Here is a 19,151-nt window from a genome sequence, read left to right as displayed (position 1 = left end):
CACTTATCTGTTATTCCATCAGCATTTGTGTACCATACCTTCAGTTTCCTCTCCAACACTGTGGTTTGGGGGGCCTGTGAGGGTGAGAAACCTGGTAGCATACTGCGGGATTCTATAGCTGGGTGTTGGGTGGAAACCATGAGTATGGATTGTAGTTTGCATTGAGATGGTGTGATTGGTTGTGGGGTTCTAGGGATGGTTCTGTGTGCTTGCCCTTGTTGCTCTGTCCTGCTCTGATTGACCTCTGCTGGTTTCATCCTTGTCTCCCTTCCTAGCTCCTTCCCCTTTTTTGTCTTCTCCCTCAGCTGCTGTCATCCTGTTTGTGTTCTGTCTCTGTCTAGGACCACCATCTAGTACTCTGCCAAGTACTTCAACCGTGGCTTCTCTTGGAGGATCCTGTTCCGCACTGTTTCTGTCCTGAAAATCAGCTTGATCGGTCGTTTTCTCCCCTTCAAGTACCCCCCTATTCTCTGAAAATTTATAATCTCGTCCATGTCTTCTTCACCTATTTCTGTGATGATGTTCTCAATCTCCTTTCTTTCTGCCTGCCGTTTTTCAGTGTGTGTCTTTCCCTCGCTCTCCTGAAGCCCATGAATAAACACTGATTGTGTGTGTGTGTGTGTGTGTGTGTGTGTGTGTGTGTGTGTGTGTGTATGTGTGTGTGTGTGTGTATGTGTGTGTGTGTGTGTATGTATGCATGTGTGTATGTATATGTGTACTCACCTATATGTACTCACCTATATGTGGTTACGGGGGTCGATTCATAGCTCCTGGCCCTGCCTCTTCACTGGTCGATACTAACACACACTCTCCCTGCTCCATGATATTTGTCATACCTCTTCTTAAAGCTATTTATGGAACTTGCTTCCACTACTTCACTCTCCAGATTATTCCAGTTCCTGACAACTCTAAGACTAAAGAAATACTTCCTAACATCTCTATGACTCATCTGGGTTTTCATCTTCCAATTGTGTCCCCTTGTTTCTGTATCTCATCACTGAAACTTTCGATCCTTTTCCACCTTGTCAATTCCTCTTAATATTTTATACATTGTTATCATGTCCCCTCTAACCTTCCTATCCTCTAGTGTCATCAGGTTGAATTCCCTTAACCTCTCCTCATAAGACATACCCCTCAGTTCTGGGACTAATCGTGTTGCAAATTTTGCATTTTCTCCAATTTTGTGACGTGTTTGACTAAGTGAGGGTTCTATACTGGCGCTGCATCTTCCAGTATAGGCCTTAGGTACACTGTGTACAATGTCGTGAATGACTCCTTACTCAGATGTCTAAACGCCAATCTCAGGTTTGCCAATCTCCCATATGCTGCAGCAGTTATTTGATTGATGTGTGCCTCCGGGGATATGTTCGTTATAATGCTTACCCCAAGATCCTTTTCTTTAATTGACGTTTGCACCCTGTTGGTTTCCTAACCTGTAATCCGTCTGTGGTCTTCTGTGTCCTTCCCCAATCTTCATGACCTTAAACTTACTGGGGTTAAACTCCAGGAGCCATTTGTCAGACCATACTTGTAGTATTGTAGCTCTTGGAAAACATGCTGATGAGTATCAGACAAATCACCTAAAATTTGAGCCTAGGAAACTCGACTGTTGGTTGGATTTTGAAAAGAGTTTATAATACTGGTGACTGTGGAGTGCTGCGTCGAGGAAGTTGTGAAAGAAAATGCAAAGCAACTCTCGATGACAATGTTACCATAAGAAATATTGTGAAGGATCCCAAGAAACCCAGTAAAGATCTACAGAGAGATTTGACTTCAGCTGGCGTAAATGCTGATTTTTCAACTGCTCGACAAACGCTCCTTCAAGTTAGCAGAACTGCCAGAAAGCCGGCAAAGAAATAATCATTGATTGCTGCTTTGAAGAAAAACGGCTGCGGTGAGCACTTGATCATAAGGGATGGACGACAAATGAATGGAGAAAAATTATAATTTCAGATGTGGCGCATTTTGAAGTACATGGGTACAGGTCAGTGGTAGTGAGATGGAGCAAAAGGTAGCCTCTTCAGAATGGACACATTTAACAAGCGCCAAAACACCAGCCTAAGATGATGTTTTGGGGCAGTTTTACTCCTAAAGGCCCTGGACGGCTATTTATTGTTGAAGGAAGGATGAATAGTGACAAATACAAGGCAATCCTGGCAACGTATTTGCCTCCCATTGTGAATAGAGACTTTCCTGATAGAGAAGACATTTTCCAGCTGGCTCTTCTTCCATGTCACAATTCTAGAAATATACTGGCATTCTTTGAAGAGAGTGGGCTAAGCATTTTAAACTGGCCTGGAAACTCGTGACCTCAACCCAATTGAGAATCTATGGGCAGGATCTATGCAGGATTGCGAAACAGGACTGTTCAACTGTGGAGAAGCTAATTGCTGCTTATTATGCAGGTTACTACACTGTTGTAAAATAAAACATGGTAAACCTGCCGAAGGCCTCGGTCAGATGGCCATAAGCTCCAGAGCGGGTCATCATATGACCCGCCTCAGGAAACACTTTTCCTGTTTCCTGACAAATAAGTGTAGTAAAAATGTCCATAAATAGTGTCAGTGGACTGGGTTTGTTCCTAAATCGGACGTGTATTCGATATTTGTCTGGGATGAGAGAGAGCTGTGTGGGGAGCGTGTGACCAGTCTGGCAGTGGTGAGGGAACTGTGTAGAACGATGTGTCGTGCAGTTATGCTGAGTTATGCAAGTTGTGGTGTTTAAGAATTATTTAGGCTGTATGATTATGATTGTAATCTTATGGTACTACTGTGGCCCTGGTATTTATGTGGGGCCTGTTTAAGATTTGGCCGGCAGAAGGATGGGGGGGGGGTGTCATAGAGACCCACTGTTTTCATATCCCATAACTTCAAATAACTAGTAGCACTGTACTAGTGAGCTATTTTGTACTATGTAGCGGGTTGGTTGTGTGTTAGTGTTGTATAATTACGGTTAATGTTAATATATCTATATTTTTATAAATGTTAATTTAACTATCCTTCCTGATAAAAGTATTGTCCAGCTGTAGCACTTTTGGTGAATTTACCTTTCTGGCCCTAGGCTGGTGTATTTTTTAAATTTTAAATGTCCCTAGACAAAGCTTTAACCCCTTAGGCGTCAGTTGAAATACTAGCGGCATTGTCCTCAGACAAATAAAGAAACTAAAACCTAACTAATCCCCAGGCCCTGATGAACTGTCTGCGAGGAACTTAGCATACCTTTGGTTAATCTTTTCAACATATCACTACAAACTGGCATAGTGCCATGTAAGTGGAAAATGGCAAATGCAATACCTATTTACAAGGCAGGTGATAGGTCCTTAGCTTCCAACTATAGACCAGTAAGCCTTACCTCCATATTGGGAAAATTTATGGAATCAATAATTGCTGAAGCAATTCGTAGCCATCTTGATAGGCACAGATTGATTAATGAATCTCAACAAGGTTTTACAAAGGGGCGTTCCTGTCTTACGAATTTACTAACTTTTTTCACTAAGGTGTTTGAGGAGGTAGATCATGGTAATGAATATTATATTGTGTATATGGACTTCAGTAAGGCTTTCGATAGAGTTCCACATCAGAGGCTATTGAGGAAACTTAAGGCACACGGAATAGGAGAATTTTTTTCCTGGAAAAAATTATGTGGCACGGATAGGCATGTCATTTACGTAATACAGGAAGAGTAAGGAACCCAGAATACTACCTTGAGGAACTCCACATGTTATTGGCCAGGGTTCTGATTCTGTTTTATTGATCTTCATAATTTGTTTCCTGTTGCTCATGTAGGACTTAAACCATTCAACAGAACCTATGCCTACAGCTTGTAGTTTATTACGTAATATATTATGGTTGACCGTATCGAAGGCCTTTAGCAAGTCTAAGGTTACCATACCTATGAAATTCCCTAGCGATATATCAGTTCAACTGTAATCCATTAAATTAATGAGGGAGGTGTCGGTTGAACAAGGTATCCTAAAACCTAACTGGTAACTATGGAGAATGTTTAGTCACTAAGATACTTTACTTGGCGGAATACCGCCTTCCCCAGAATTTTGGATATCACACTGTGCATACTGACAGACCTATAGTTGCTGACACCAGACCTACTATTTTTCTGGAAGATAGGAGTAACCCTGGCCTCCTTGAATCCCTCCGGAACGGTATTTATGGCGATGGACAAATTTATTATGTGTGCAGACGATACAACATCCCCCCATTGAAAAGCAGGGGTGTCACTAGCACGTTAAGAGAACACAAGTGTCATTGGCCCAAGACTGTTCAACTGGCTCCCAGCATACATAAGGGGGATTACCAACAGACCCCTGGCTGTCTTCAAGCAGGCACTGGACAAGCACCTAAAGTCGGTACCTGACCAGCCGGGCTGTGGGTTGTGCGTTGAATTGAGTGCAGCCATCAGTAACAGCCTGGTTGATCAGGCTCTGATCCACCATGAGGCCTGGTCACAGACTGGGCCGCGGGGGCGTTGACCCCCGGAACTCTCTCCATGTAAACTCCAGGCTATAACGGTACTCCAATTATCCACAACTCTATTACCAAACCAGTGCTTTCCTATATCCTTCCTGAATCTGATTTTTTTCCAGCTTAAAACCATTACTGTGAGTCCTGTCTAGGGTAGATATTTTTAACACGTTATTTACATCCCTTTTATTCATTCCTGTTTTCCATTTATACACCTCAGTCATATCCCCCCTAATTCTACGCCTTTCTAGAGAGTGCAGATTCAGGGCCCTTAGTCTATCCTCATAGGGAAGATTTCTGATACATTGGATCAACTTAGTCATCCTCCTCTGTACGTTTTCCATTGCATTTATATCCATTCTGTAATACGGTAACCAGAACTGTGTAGCATAATCTAAATGAAGCCTAAACAAGGATACACAGAGATGAAGAACAATTTGAGGATTTGTTATTTATGCTTCTTGATAAGCCAAGGATTCTGTTAGCTTTATTGCGAACACTTATGCACTGTTGTCTTGGTTTCAGATTACTGCTAACCAGAACTCCTAAATCCTTTTCGCAATCTGTAATATTAAGATCTACATTATTTAGTTTATATGTGACATGGTTATTATCTTTTCCAACATTTAGAACTTTGCATTTGTCTATATTAAACTGCATCTGCCACTTCTCCGACCATTGCATCAGTTTATTCAAATCATCCTGGAGTGCTGTAATGTCCTCATCAGAATGAATTGGACGGCCTATTTTGATGTCATCAGCAAATTTGTTTATGTCGCTATTTATTCCCTCATCTATGCCGTTTATGTAAATTGTGAACAACAAGGGGCTCAACACTGACCCCTGTGGAACACCGCTTGTGACGTGCCCCCATTCTGATTTCTCCCCATTTATGCGAACTCTGCTGCCTATTTGTCAATCATGCCTCTACCCAGGAAAAAAAATTCTCCTATTCCGTGTGCCTTAAATTTCCTCAATAGCCTCTTATGTAGAACTCTATCAAAAGCCTTATTGAAGTCCATATACACAATATCATATTCATTACCATGATCAACCTCCTCAAACACCTTAGTGAATAAAGTTAGTAAATTCGTAAGACAGGAACGCCCCTTTGTATAACGGTGTTGATATTCATTAATCAATTTATGCCTATCAAGATGGCTATGAATTGCTTCGGCAATTATTGATTCCATAAATTTCTCCACTATGGAGGTAAGCCTTACTGGTCTATAGTTGGAAGCTAAGGACCTATCACCTGCCTTGTAAATAGGTATTGCATTTGCCATTTTCCACTTACATGGCACTATGCCAGTTTGTAGTGATATGTTGAAAAGATTAACCAAAGGTATGCTAAGTTCCTCGCAGACAGTTCATCAGGGCCTGGGGATTAGTTAGGTTTTAGTTTCTTTATTTGTCTGAGGACAATGCCGCTAGTATTTCAACTGACGCCTAAGGGGTTAAAGCTTTGTCTAGGGACATTTAAAATTTAAAAAATACACCAGCCTAGGGCCAGAAAGGTAAATTCACCAAAAGTGCTACAGCTGGACAATACTTTTATCAGGAAGGATAGTTAAATTAACATTTATAAAAATATAGATATATTAACATTAACCGTAATTATACAACACAACACACAACCAACCCGCTACATAGTACAAAATAGCTCACTAGTACAGTGCTACTAGTTATTTGAAGTTATGGGATATGAAAACAGTGGGTCTCTATGACACCCCCCCCCCCATCCTTCTGCCGGCCAAATCTTAAACAGGCCCCACATAAATACCAGGGCCACAGTAGTACCATAAGATTACAATCATAATCATACAGCCTAAATAATTCTTAAACACCACAACTTGCATAACTCAGCATAACTGCACGACACATCGTTCTACACAGTTCCCTCACCACTGCCAGACTGGTCACACGCTCCCCACACAGCTCTCTCATCCCAGACAAATATCGAATACACGTCCGATTTAGGAACAAACCCAGTCCACTGACACTATTTATGGACATTTTTACTACACTTATTTGTCAGGAAACAGGAAAAGTGTTTCCTGAGGCGGGTCTTAGTCATATGATGACCCGCTCTGGAGCTTATGGCCATCTGACCGAGGCCTTCGGCAGGTTTACCATGTTTTATTTTACAACAGTGTAGTAACCTGCATAATAAGCAGCAATTAGCTTCTCCACAGTTGAACAGTCCTGTTTTGCAATCCTGCATAGATCCTGCCCATAGATTCTCAATTGGGTTGAGGTCACGAGTTTCCAGGCCAGTTTAAAATGCTTAGCCCACTCTCTTCAAAGAATGCCAGTATTTTTCTAGAATTGTGACATGGAAGAAGAGCCAGCTGGAAAATGTCTTCTCTATCAGGAAAGTCTCTATTCACAATGGGAGGCAAATACGTTGCCAGGATTGCCTTGTATTTGTCACTATTCATCCTTCCTTCAACAATAAATAGCCGTCCAGGGCCTTTAGGAGTAAAACTGCCCCAAAACATCATCTTAGGTTGGTGTTTTGGCGCTTGTTAAATGTGTCCATTCTGAAGAGGCAACCTTTTGCTCCATCTCACTACCACTGACCTGTACCCATGTACTTCAAAATGCGCCACATCTGAAATTATAATTTTTCTCCATTCATTTGTCGTCCATCCCTTATGATCAAGTGCCCACCGCAGCCGTTTTTCTTCAAAGCAGCAATCAATGATTATTTCTTTGCCGGCTTTCTGGCAGTTCTGCTAACTTGAAGGAGCGTTTGTCGAGCAGTTGAAAAATCAGCATATACGCCAGCTGAAGTCAAATCTCTCTGTAGATCTTTACTGGGTTTCTTGGGATCCTTCACAATATTTCTTATGATAACATTGTCATCGAGAGTTGCTTTGCATTTTCTTTCACATCTTACTCGACGCAACACTCCACAGTCACCAGTATTATAAACTCTTTTCAAAATCCAACCAACAGTCGAGTTTCCTAGGCTCAAATTTTAGGTGATTTGTCTGATACTCATCAGCATGTTTTCCAAGAGCTACAATACTTGCACGCTTCGTAGGCGTAAGATCCATCATGAATTTCAGTAGTAATCACAAACTGAAGGGGAGAATTGGGCAAAACCACATTCATTCACGGAGCAGGCTTGTGGGAATAGCCTTACAGAACAACAGCAGTTGTAGCACTGACGAAAGTTGCAAGGTAACACCACAGTTGGATGGGTGCCAGGAGTCAGTAGCAAACTCTTGTGAAAAGAAAATTAGAGCCCAAACTACATTAATTAAGCTGGAGAATAAGACAAGAGATAATCACAAAATTTACTCCTGTCCCAATTAATTTTTACACTACTCTTGATGCTACTTTAAGAATATCACTAGAGCTAGTTGCTACTTTGACTTCACTGGTGCCAGTTGCTAATTTGACATCACTAGTGCTAGTTGCTACGTTGACACTATCACTAGTTGCTACTTTGACACTATCACTAGTGCTAGTTGCTACTTTGGCACTGTCACTAGTGCTAGTTGCTACGTTGACACTATCACTAGTTGCTACTTTGACACTATCACTAGTGCTAGTTGCTACTTTGGCACTGTCACTAGTGCTAGTTGCTACGTTGACACTATCACTAGTGCTAGTTGCTACTTTGACACTATCACTAGTTGCTACATTGACGCTATCACTAGTGCTAGTAGTTACTTTGACACTATCACTAGTGCTAGTTGCTACGTTGACAGTATCACTAGTGCTAGTTGCTACATTGACACTATCACTAGTTACTACATTGACACTATCACTAGTTGCTACATTGACACTATCACTAGTTGCTACATTGACACTATCACTAGTAGCTACTTTGACACTATCACTAGTGCTAGTTGCTACTTTGACACTATCACTAGTGCTAGTTGCTACTTTGGCACTATCACTAGTGCTAGTTGCTACGTTGACACTATCACTAGTGCTAGTTGCTACTTTGACACTATCACTAGTGCTAGTTGCTACTTTGACACTATCACTAGTGCTAGTTGCTACGTTGACACTATCACTAGTGCTAGTTGCTACTTTGACACTATCACTAGTTGCTACATTGACACTATCACTAGTGCCTACTTTGACAGTATCACTAGTGCTAGTTGCTACTTTGACAGTATCACTAGTGCTAGTTGCTACGTTGACAGTATCACTAGTGCTAGTTGCTACGTTGACACTATCACTAGTGCTAGTTGCTACTTTGACAGTATCACTAGTGCTAGTTGCTACTTTGACACTATCACTAGTGCTAGTTGCTACATTGACACTGTCACTAGTGCTAGTTGCTACATTGTCACTATCACTAGTGCCGGTTGCTGCTTTGACACTATCAATAGTGCTAGTTGCTACATTGACACTGTCATCAGTGCTAGTTGCTACTTTGACACTATCACTAGTGCTAGTTGCTACATTGACACTATCACTAGTGCTAGTTGCTACATTGACACTGTCATCAGTGCTAGTTGCTACTTTGACACTATCACTAGTGCTAGTTGCTACATTGACACTGTCATCAGTGCTAGTTGCTACGTTGACACTTTCATCAGTGCTAGTTGTTACATTGACACTGTCATCAGTGCTAGTTGCTACTTTGACACTCTCATCAGTGCTAGTTGCTACGTTGACACTGTCATCAGTGCTAGTTGCTACGTTGACACTGTCATCAGTGCTAGTTGCTACTTTGACACTCTCATCAGTGCTAGTTTCTACGTTGACACTCTCATCAGTGCTAGTTGCTACGTTGACACTGTCATCAGTGCTAGTTGCTACATTGTCACTATCACTAGTGCCGGTTGCTGCTTTGACACTATCAATAGTGCTAGTTGCTACATTGACACTGTCATCAGTGCTAGTTGCTACTTTGACACTATCACTAGTGCTAGTTGCTACATTGACACTATCACTAGTGCTAGTTGCTATATTGACACTGTCATCAGTGCTAGTTGCTACTTTGACACTATCACTAGTGCTAGTTGCTACATTGACACTGTCATCAGTGCTAGTTGCTACTTTGACACTATCACTAGTGCTAGTTGCTACATTGACACTGTCATCAGTGCTAGTTGCTACGTTGACACTTTCATCAGTGCTAGTTGTTACATTGACACTGTCATCAGTGCTAGTTGCTACTTTGACACTCTCATCAGTGCTAGTTGCTACTTTGACACTCTCATCAGTGCTAGTTTCTACGTTGACACTCATCAGTGCTAGTTGCTACGTTGACACTGTCATCAGTGCTAGTTGCTACGTTGACACTGTCATCAGTGCTAGTTGCTACGTTGACACTCTCATCAGTGCTAGTTTCTACGTTGACACTCATCAGTGCTAGTTGTTACATTGACACTGTCATCAGTGCTAGTTGCTACGTTGACACTCTCATCAGTGCTAGTTGCTACGTTGACACTGTCATCAGTGCTAGTTGCCATTGTCTCAAAGGTTACTTTACATCACAGATGAAAATTTGAAGCCGATCCGATGTAACTTTGTGTTACCAGCGAAATAACGAAAAGCTGAAGGAAGGTGAAAAAAATTAAATGTCAGGAAAACACTTCAGTTTGTGACCTTTAATGACGTACCTCGTCAGTTGTCGACCTTTGATGACGAGCCTCTTCGGGTTTTGATCTTTACTGACGGTCCTCCTCAGGTTGGGTCCTTTAATGACGATCCTTTTCAGGTTGGGACCTTTAATGACGGTCCTCCTCAGGTTGGGACCTTTAATGACGATCCTCTTCAGTTTGGGACCTTTAATGACGGTCCTCCTCAGGTTGGGACCTTTAATGACGATCCTTCTCAGGTCGCGACGTTTAATGATGAGCCTCTTCATTAACAGTGCCTGTCTGTCTCCAGGGCCAGGCTACCCCACTCCCTTATTAGCCATGAAGGAGGGTGCCAGGGAGGCACTAGTGTGGGTGCCCTGCATCAGAACCAACACTGGCAAGCCAGACTACCTGGCCACTGTGGACGTTGACCCTCGCTCACCTGACTACTGCAAGGTGAGTTATACAATGAAGATTTCAGCCAGTCACTACCTTAGCAGTCTGTGTAACTCTCACTGGGACCACTATAATAAACCTTAGTAGACTTTGCAATGTCACTCAGTATTCACGTATTTTTTTGTGTAACGCAATTTTGCTGTTAAATAAGAGAAAGCATGACAAGATGTGTGAGAGTGCATGATAATGAGAGAGGCATGATAGAATGAGAGAGCATGTAAGGATGATACAGAGAGCATGCGCACACACACACACACACACACACACACACACACACACACACACACAGTAATCAGTGGTAGTGGAACGTCAGTGAACAATACTACAAGTGATAATTAAAGTTATTAGTTAAAGAAAGTGAGAGGAAAGCTGAAATCATAATATTTCAAAGCGCAAACCGTTGGGGGTCTTAGGCGCTGTTGCCACATTGGTAGCGGTAGGCCTGAAGAAGTGACGTCACGACAAGTTGTGTGCCATTATACATATAAAGTGAAGTGTATATAATGTGAAGTGTATACTATCATCAGTGAAGAGTGAAATCGCGTGAGGAACCGGGATGTATGAGAATATATGGTTATAATCATCACGGGTGAAGGATCTCCAAAATAGGGATTTAAGGCCTACGTACGACGACTTCGTCATCAGCAGCTGGCAACTTGCCACCGCACCATTGAGCGCAAGTTTATTCGCCTATTTGTGGTTTGCATGTTGACGGCCCTGGCTGGCCTTGCATACTGTTTGATACTGGTCACTCACTCCTGCAAGCTATTACCAGAATTAGAATAGAAATAGCATAGACATAGAGAATATAGTGTTGACGAGTTTGAGAAGGTAGGTGGGACAAGCTTTTAAGGGCAACATTGTAAGACGGTGCTAGGGTCAGGTCCCAGGAGGGTTGTGTCAGGTCACAAGAAGTTGCGGCCAGTCATTACACCGCACAAGATTCTCTCTCACACACACACACACACACACACACACACACACACACACACACACACACACACACACACACTCACACACTCACACACACTCACACACACACACACACTCACACACACACACATGCACACACGCACACAGGCAGTGTTACTACCGGTAGTTATTAGCAGTAAGAATACTTAGGAAGCTAGGAAGTCCTCTCTCAGTGTGAACAAGGAAAATGATAACCAGCAACAATTAATACGTAAATCCAGAAAGGGCAATAAGTGGAGAGAGTAGATAATTGGGAAAGATAAATGAGACAAAATTTGTGCCTACACGACGGATCTTTCAACCACACAACCTACCCCCCCTAACCCTCCCTCCCTCACACACAAGCACACACACACAAGGGTAGACACTCACACACTCACACACATACACACACACACACACACACACACACACACACACACACACACACACACACACACACACACACACACACACACACACACACACACACACACACACACACACCACACACACACCACACACACACACACACCACACACACACACACACCACACACACACAACACACACACACACACACACAACACACACACCACACACACACCACACACACACACACACACACACAACCACACACACACACACACACACCACACATACACACCCCACACACACACACACACCACACACACACCACACACACACACACACACCACACACACACCACACACACACACACCACACATACCCCACACACACACACACACACACACACACACACACACACCCACACACCCTCCACCACTTGACACAAACACGTACCCCCCTCCCCTAACCACCTCTCCCCCTTCCCTAACCACCTCACCTTAGCCACCTACCCCTCCCCCAAACCACCTAACCCCTCCCCAAACCGTCTAACCCCCCCAACTACCTCCCTCCCTCCAATAACCATCCTCCCCCTCCCCTATAACCATCCATCCCCTCTCTCCCCCAAACCATCTAACCCCCTCCCCCAACTATCTCTACCCCTCCAATAACCATCCTCCCCCTCCCCCACAACCATCCATCCCCTCTCCTAACCATCTATTCCCCTCCCCCTAACCAGGATGAGGACAAGGGGCTCCAAGGACGAATCTGGGAGGGAGGAATGGGAGGTAGAGCTCAAAAAAAGGGAGGAAGACTGGGGAAGGAGACTAGATGAGCTGGAAAGGAAGATGGAAGAGAGGTTAGCAGCAGAATGCAGAAGGTGGAAGCAACAGGCCACAGCAGCAGAAATCAAGATAGATTAGAAGAGGAGCTGAGACATCTGAAACAGCACAGAGACAAAGATATTACAGAAGTAGCATCGGCAATGGCTACATCAAACACAGACAACAGGTCTGAAGGAAGCATGGAAACTAAACTGTATGCAGAGGTCCTGTCAAACCCACATGGGGCCAAAACAAAGACAGGGAGCGCACTAGGACAGAATGAGAGGTTGGAAGACATTGAAGGAACTAGGACATGTGCAAGGACCTTACCAGATACCTGTGGGGGCCAGGAGCAGGTGAGCAGGAAGGATAACCCAAGAAGCATAGAGGCAATAACGAGGGAAGGGACTGAAGGAAGGAACACTCCACGGGAAGGAACTAAAACACATCAGAGGATGCAATGGGAGTCACAGTGGGAGGTGGAAAGGGAAAGATCCGTGTTTATCTATGGGCTAGATGAAGCTAAAGGGGAAACTTATGATGAAAGAAAGCAGGAGGAGAAAAAAGCGATTGAAGATATCATGAAGGTGATAGGCGAGGGGGACATGACCCAGGTGGCAAATTTTCGGAGAATTGGGTGGTTCACAAAGAAAAGGAATCGGCTTCTCAAAGTAATTTTCAAGGCAGAATCAACCCGAACCATGATCCTGCAGGAGAAAGCACGGCTGAGAGGCAAGCAGGAGTTCCGGAGTGTTTACCTCGATCGAGACAGAACACAGGACGAAAGGAAGACAATGAAAGAGAGAGTTCAAAAACGAAAGGAGAAATGGGAGGAAATGAAAAAGGAGAGCAGAATAATCCAGGATCAAATGGAAGGACAAGCGCACCCCCCAGAAACACCTGCAGAAGGACTCCAGCCACGACACCCCAAGGCAACTGAACAATCCAAACCAACCATCACACACCGATCCCTCTGTTTCCACCCCCCGCACCACAGTTACAGTATTAGAACAGAAGTTGAAGGTTTGATACACAAATGCAGATGGATTAACGAATAAACATGAGGAATGGCAAGAAAGAATCAATGAGAAGTCCCCAGACATCATAGCAGTTACAGAAACAAAACTCATGGAGACAACAGATGCAATCTTCCCACCAGGATACCAGATCATGAGGAAAGATAGAAGGGGCAGGGGGGGAGGTGGGGTTGCTCTGCTCGTAAAAAACAGATGGAAATTCGAGAAAATGGAAGGAATAGATGAGACGGGAGAAAGAGACTACATAGCAGGTACACTTCAGTCTGGGGAACACAAAGTGGTCATTGCAGTGATGTGTAATCCACCACAGAACTGCAGGAGGCCAAGAGAGGAATATGAAGAGAGCAACAGAGCAATGGTGGACACACTTGCTGAGGTGGCAAGAAGAGCTCACTCCAGCAGAGCAAAGTTGCTGGTTATGGGGGATTTCAACCACAGGGAGATTGACTGGGAAAACCTGGAGCCACATGGGGGGTCCCGAAACATGGAGAGCCAGGATGTTGGACGTGGTGCTGGAAAACCTCATGCACCAACATGTTAAGGACACTACCAGAGTGAGAGGGGAGGATGAACCAGCAAGATTGGACCTTGTGTTCACCCTGGGCAGCTCAGATATTGAGGACATCAAGTATGAGAGTCCCCTAGGAGCTAGCGACCACGTGGTTCTGTGCTTTGAATACATAGTAGAGCTGCAAGTGGAGAGAATAACAGGAGTTGAATGGGAAAAGCCTGACTATAAAAGAGGGGACTACATAGGGTTGAAGAACTTCCTGCGGGAGGTCCAGTGGGACAGAGAACTGGCAGGAAAGCCAGTAAATGAAATGATGGAATATGTAACAACAAAATGCAAGGAGGCAGTGGAAAGGTTTATTCCCAAGGGCAACAGTAACAACGGGAAGACCAGAACGAGCCCCTGGTTTACCCGACGGTGTAAGGAGGCAAAAACAAAATGCAATAGAGAATGGAAGAAGTACAGAAGGCAGAGAACACACGAAAATAGGGAGATCAGTCGCAGAGCCAGGAATGAGTACGCACAGGTAAGGAGGGAGGCCCAGCGACAGTATGAAAATGACATAGCATCGAGAATCAAGACTGACCCGAAACTGTTGTATAGCCACATCAGGAGGAAGACAACAGTCAAAGACCAGGTGATCAGATTAAGGACAGAAGGTGGAGAACTCACAAGAAATGATCAGGAGGTATGTGAGGAGCTGAACAGGAGATTTAAGGAAGTTTTTACAGTAGAGACAGGAAGGGCTGTGGGAAGACAGCACAGAAGGGAACATCAAGAGGGAATATACCAACAAGTGTTGGATGGCATACGAACAACTGAGGAGGAGGTGAAGAAGCTCTTAAGTGACCTTGACACCTCAAAGGCGATGGGACCGGACATCTCCCCATGGGTCCTTAGAGAAGGAGCAGAGATGCTGTGTGTGCCTCTAACCACAATCTTCAACACATCCCTTGAAACTGGGCAACTACCTGAGAAATGGAAGACAGCTAATGTAGTCCCCATATTTAAGAAAGGAAACAGAAACGAGGCACTAAACTACAGACCTGTGTCTCTGACATGTATTGTGTGCAAAGTCATGGAGAAGATTATCAGGAGGAGAGTGGTCGAACACCTGGAAAGGAACAAGATTATAAATGAAAACTAGCATGGGTTCATGGAAGGCAAATCTTGTATCACAAACCTCCTGGAGTTTTATGACAAGGTAACAGAAGTAAGACACAAGAGAGAGGGGTGGGTAGAGTGCGTTTTCCTAGACTGCAGGAAGGCCTTTGACACAGTTCCCCACAAGAGATTAGTGCAGAAGCTGGAGGATCAGGCGCACGTAAAAGGGAGGGCACTGCAATGGATAAGGGAATACCTGACAGGGAGGCAGCAACGAGTCATAGTACGTGAAGAGGTATCACAGTGGGCGCCTGTTACGAGCGGGTTCCCACAGGGGTCAGTTCTAGGACCAGTGCTATTTTTGATATATGTGAACGACATGATGGAAGGAATAGACTCTGAAGTGTCCCTGTTCGCAGATGACGTGAAGTTGATGAGAAGAATTAAATCGGACGAGGATGAGGCAGGACTGCAAAGAGACATGAACAGGCTGGACATGTGGTCCAGCAACTGGCTTCTCTAGTTCAATCCAGCCAAATGCAAAGTCATGAAGATTGGGGAGGGGCAAAGAAGACCGCAGACAAAGACTACAGACCTCACTCAGGGAGAAAGACCTTGGGGTGACCATAACACCGAGCACATCACCGGAGGCACACATCAACCAAATAACTGCTGCAGCATACGGGCGCCTGGCAAACCTGAGAATAGCGTTCCGATACCTTAATAAGGAATCGTTCAAGACACTGTACACTGTGTATGTTAGGCCCATACTGGAGTATGCAGCACCAGTCTGGAACCCACACCTGGTCAAGCACGTCAAGAAGTTAGAGAAAGTACAAAGGTTTTCAACAAGGCTAGTCCCAGAGCTCAAGGGAATGTCGTACGAGGAAAGGTTAAGGGAAATCGGACTGACGACACTGGAGGACAGAAGGGTCAGGGGAGACATGATAACGACATACAAGATACTGCGGGGAATAGACAAGGTGGACAGAGACAGGATGTTCCAGAGAGGGGACACAGGGACAAGGGGTCACAACTGGAAGTTGAAGACTCAGACGAGTCACAGGGACGTTAGGAAGTATTTCTTCAGTCATAGAGTTGTCAGCAAGTGGAATAGCCTAGCAAGTGAAGTAGTGGAGGCAGGAACCATACATAGTTTTAAGAAGAGGTATGACAAAGCTCAGGAAGCAGAGAGAGAGAGGATCCAGTAGCGATCAGTGAAGAGGCGGGGCCAGGAGCTGAGTCTCGACCCCTGCAACCACAATTAGGTGAGTACACACACACACACACACACACACACACACAAACAGATATATATATATATATATATATATATATATATATATATATATATATATATATATATATATATATATATATATATATATATATATATATATATATATAAAGGTGTAATAGAAAGCATGAAAATATGTGAGAGAGAGCAAGATAAGATGTGAAAGAGAACAATATAAAGACAGAAAAACAAGATGTGACAGAACACGATAGAGCATGACAAAACTGTGAGAGAGCATGATACTACATGGCAGATATGATGCAAGATATGTGACCATTAGAGAACATGAGAGGGTGTGAGAGAGAACATGAGAGGGTGTGAGAGAGAACATGAGAGGGTGTGAGAGAGAACATGAGAGGGTGTGAGAGAGAACATGAGAGGGTGTGAGAGAGAACATGAGAGGGTGTGAGAGAGAACATGAGAGGGTGTGAGAGAGAATATGAGAGGGTGTGAGAGAGAAGAGGGTGTGAAAGAACATGAGAAGGTTTGAGAGAGAATATGTGAGGGTGTCAGAGAGAATATGTGAGGGTTTGAGAGAGAATATGAGAGGGTGTGAGAGAGAACATGAGAGGGTGTGAAAGAAAACATGAGAGGGTGTGAGAGAAAACATGACAGGGTGTGAGAGAGAATATGAGAGGGTGTGAGAGAGAAGAGGGTGTGAAAGAACATGAGAAGGTTTGAGAGAGAATATGTGAGGGTGTCAGAGAATATGTGAGGGTTTGAGAGAGAATATGAGAGGGTGTGAGAGAGAACAAGAGAGGGTGTGAGAGAGAATATGAGAGGGTGTGAGAGAGAACATGAGAGGGTGTGAGAGAGAACATGAGAGGGTGTGAGAGAGAACATGAGAGGGTGTGAGAGAGAACATGAGAGGGTGTGAGAGAGAACATGAGAGGGTGTGAGAGAGAACATGAGAGGGTGTGAGAGAGAACATGAGAGGGTGTGAGAGAGAACATGAGAGGGTGTGAGAGAGAACATGAGAGGGTGTGAGAGAGAACATGAGAGGGTGTGAGAGAGAACATGAGAGGGTGTGAGAGAGAACATGAGAGGGTGTGAGAGAGAACATGAGAGGGTGTGAGAGAGAACATGAGAGGGTGTGAGAGAGAACATGAGAGGGTGTGAGAGAGAACATGAGAGGGTGTGAGAGAGAACATGAGAGGGTGTGAGAGAGAATATGAGAGGGTGTGAGAGAGAATATGAGAGGGTGTGAGAGAGAACATGAGAGGGTGTGAGAGAGAACATGAGAGGGTGTGAGAGAGAACATGAGAGGGTGTGAGAGAGAACATGAGAGGGTGTGAGAGAGTATGAGAGGGTGTGAGAGAGTATGAGAGGGTGTGAGAGAGATGTGATGTTGTTGATTGTGTCAGAGAAGTAATACCTCCCAGTACTACCTCCCTGTAATAGCTGTGATGATGTACGCTGTTAGACAGTAATACCTTCCGGGAACACTTGTGATAATGTAGGTTATTAGACAGTAATACCTCCCTGGAACACCTGTGATGTTGTATGTTATTAGATAGTAATACCTCAATGGAACACCTGTGATGTTGTAGGTTATTAAACCTTAATACCTCCCTGTAACACCTGTAATGTTGTATATTATTAGTAATACCTCCCTGGAACACCTGCAATGTTGTAGGATATTAGACATTAATACCTCTCTGGAGCACCTGTAATGTTGTAGGATATTAGACATTAATACCTCCCTGGAACACCTGTAAAGTAGGATATTAGACATTAATACCTCCAGGGAACACCTGTAATGTTGTAGGATATTAGACATTAATACCTCCCTGGAACACCTGTAATGTTGTAGATTATTAGAAAGTAATACCTCCCTGGAACACCTGTAATGTTGTAGGTTATTAGACAATACCTCCCTGGAACACCTGTAATGTTGTAGGTTATTAGACAGTAATACCTCCCTGGAACACATGTAATTTTGTAGGTTATTAGACAGTAATACCTCCATAGAACACCTGTAATGTTGAAGGATATTAGACATTAATACCTCCCTGGAACACATGTAATGTTGTAGATTATTAGACAGTAATACCTCCCTGGAACACCTGTAATGTTGTAGATTATTAGACAGTAATACCTCCATAGAACACCTGTAATGTTGAAGGATATTAGACATTAATACCTCCCTGGAACACATGTAATGTTGTAGGTTATTAGACAATACCTCTCTGGAACACCTGTAATGTTGTGGGTTAAAAGACAGTAATACCTCCCGGGAACACCTGTAATGTTGTAGGTTATTAGACAGTAATACCTCACTGGAACACATGAATGTTGTAGTTTATTACACAGTAATACATCCCTGGAATACATGTAATGTAGGTTATTAAACAGTAATACCTCACTAGAACACCTGCAGCGTTTTAGGTTATTTGACAGTAATACCTCCCTGGAACACATGTAGTGTTGTAGGTTATTAGACAGTATTACCTCCTGGAACACCTGTAATGTTGTATGTTATTAGACATTAATACCTCCTGGAACACCTGTAATGTTGTAGGTTATTAGACAGTAATACCTCCCTGGAACACATGTAGTGTTGTAGGTTA

At 43.7% G+C, this 19,151-nt stretch overlaps 1 protein-coding gene across 1 annotated transcript in view; it reads left to right on the top strand.

Annotated features, from left to right (window-relative positions):
- Nucleotides 1–19,151, top strand: part of LOC128688050 (methanethiol oxidase) — a 183,983-nt gene that overhangs the window by 80,775 nt on the left and 84,057 nt on the right. The window contains exon 2 of the mRNA XM_070083799.1: nucleotides 10,344–10,489. Coding sequence (XP_069939900.1) covers nucleotides 10,344–10,489 — 146 coding nt within the window. The remainder of the gene's footprint in view (nucleotides 1–10,343; nucleotides 10,490–19,151) is intronic.

Source organism: Cherax quadricarinatus, chromosome 10, assembly GCF_038502225.1.
Source record: "Cherax quadricarinatus isolate ZL_2023a chromosome 10, ASM3850222v1, whole genome shotgun sequence".
In the NCBI taxonomy this organism is placed as follows: Eukaryota; Metazoa; Arthropoda; class Malacostraca; order Decapoda; family Parastacidae; genus Cherax; species Cherax quadricarinatus.
This window is presented reverse-complemented; position numbering and strand designations above follow the sequence as displayed.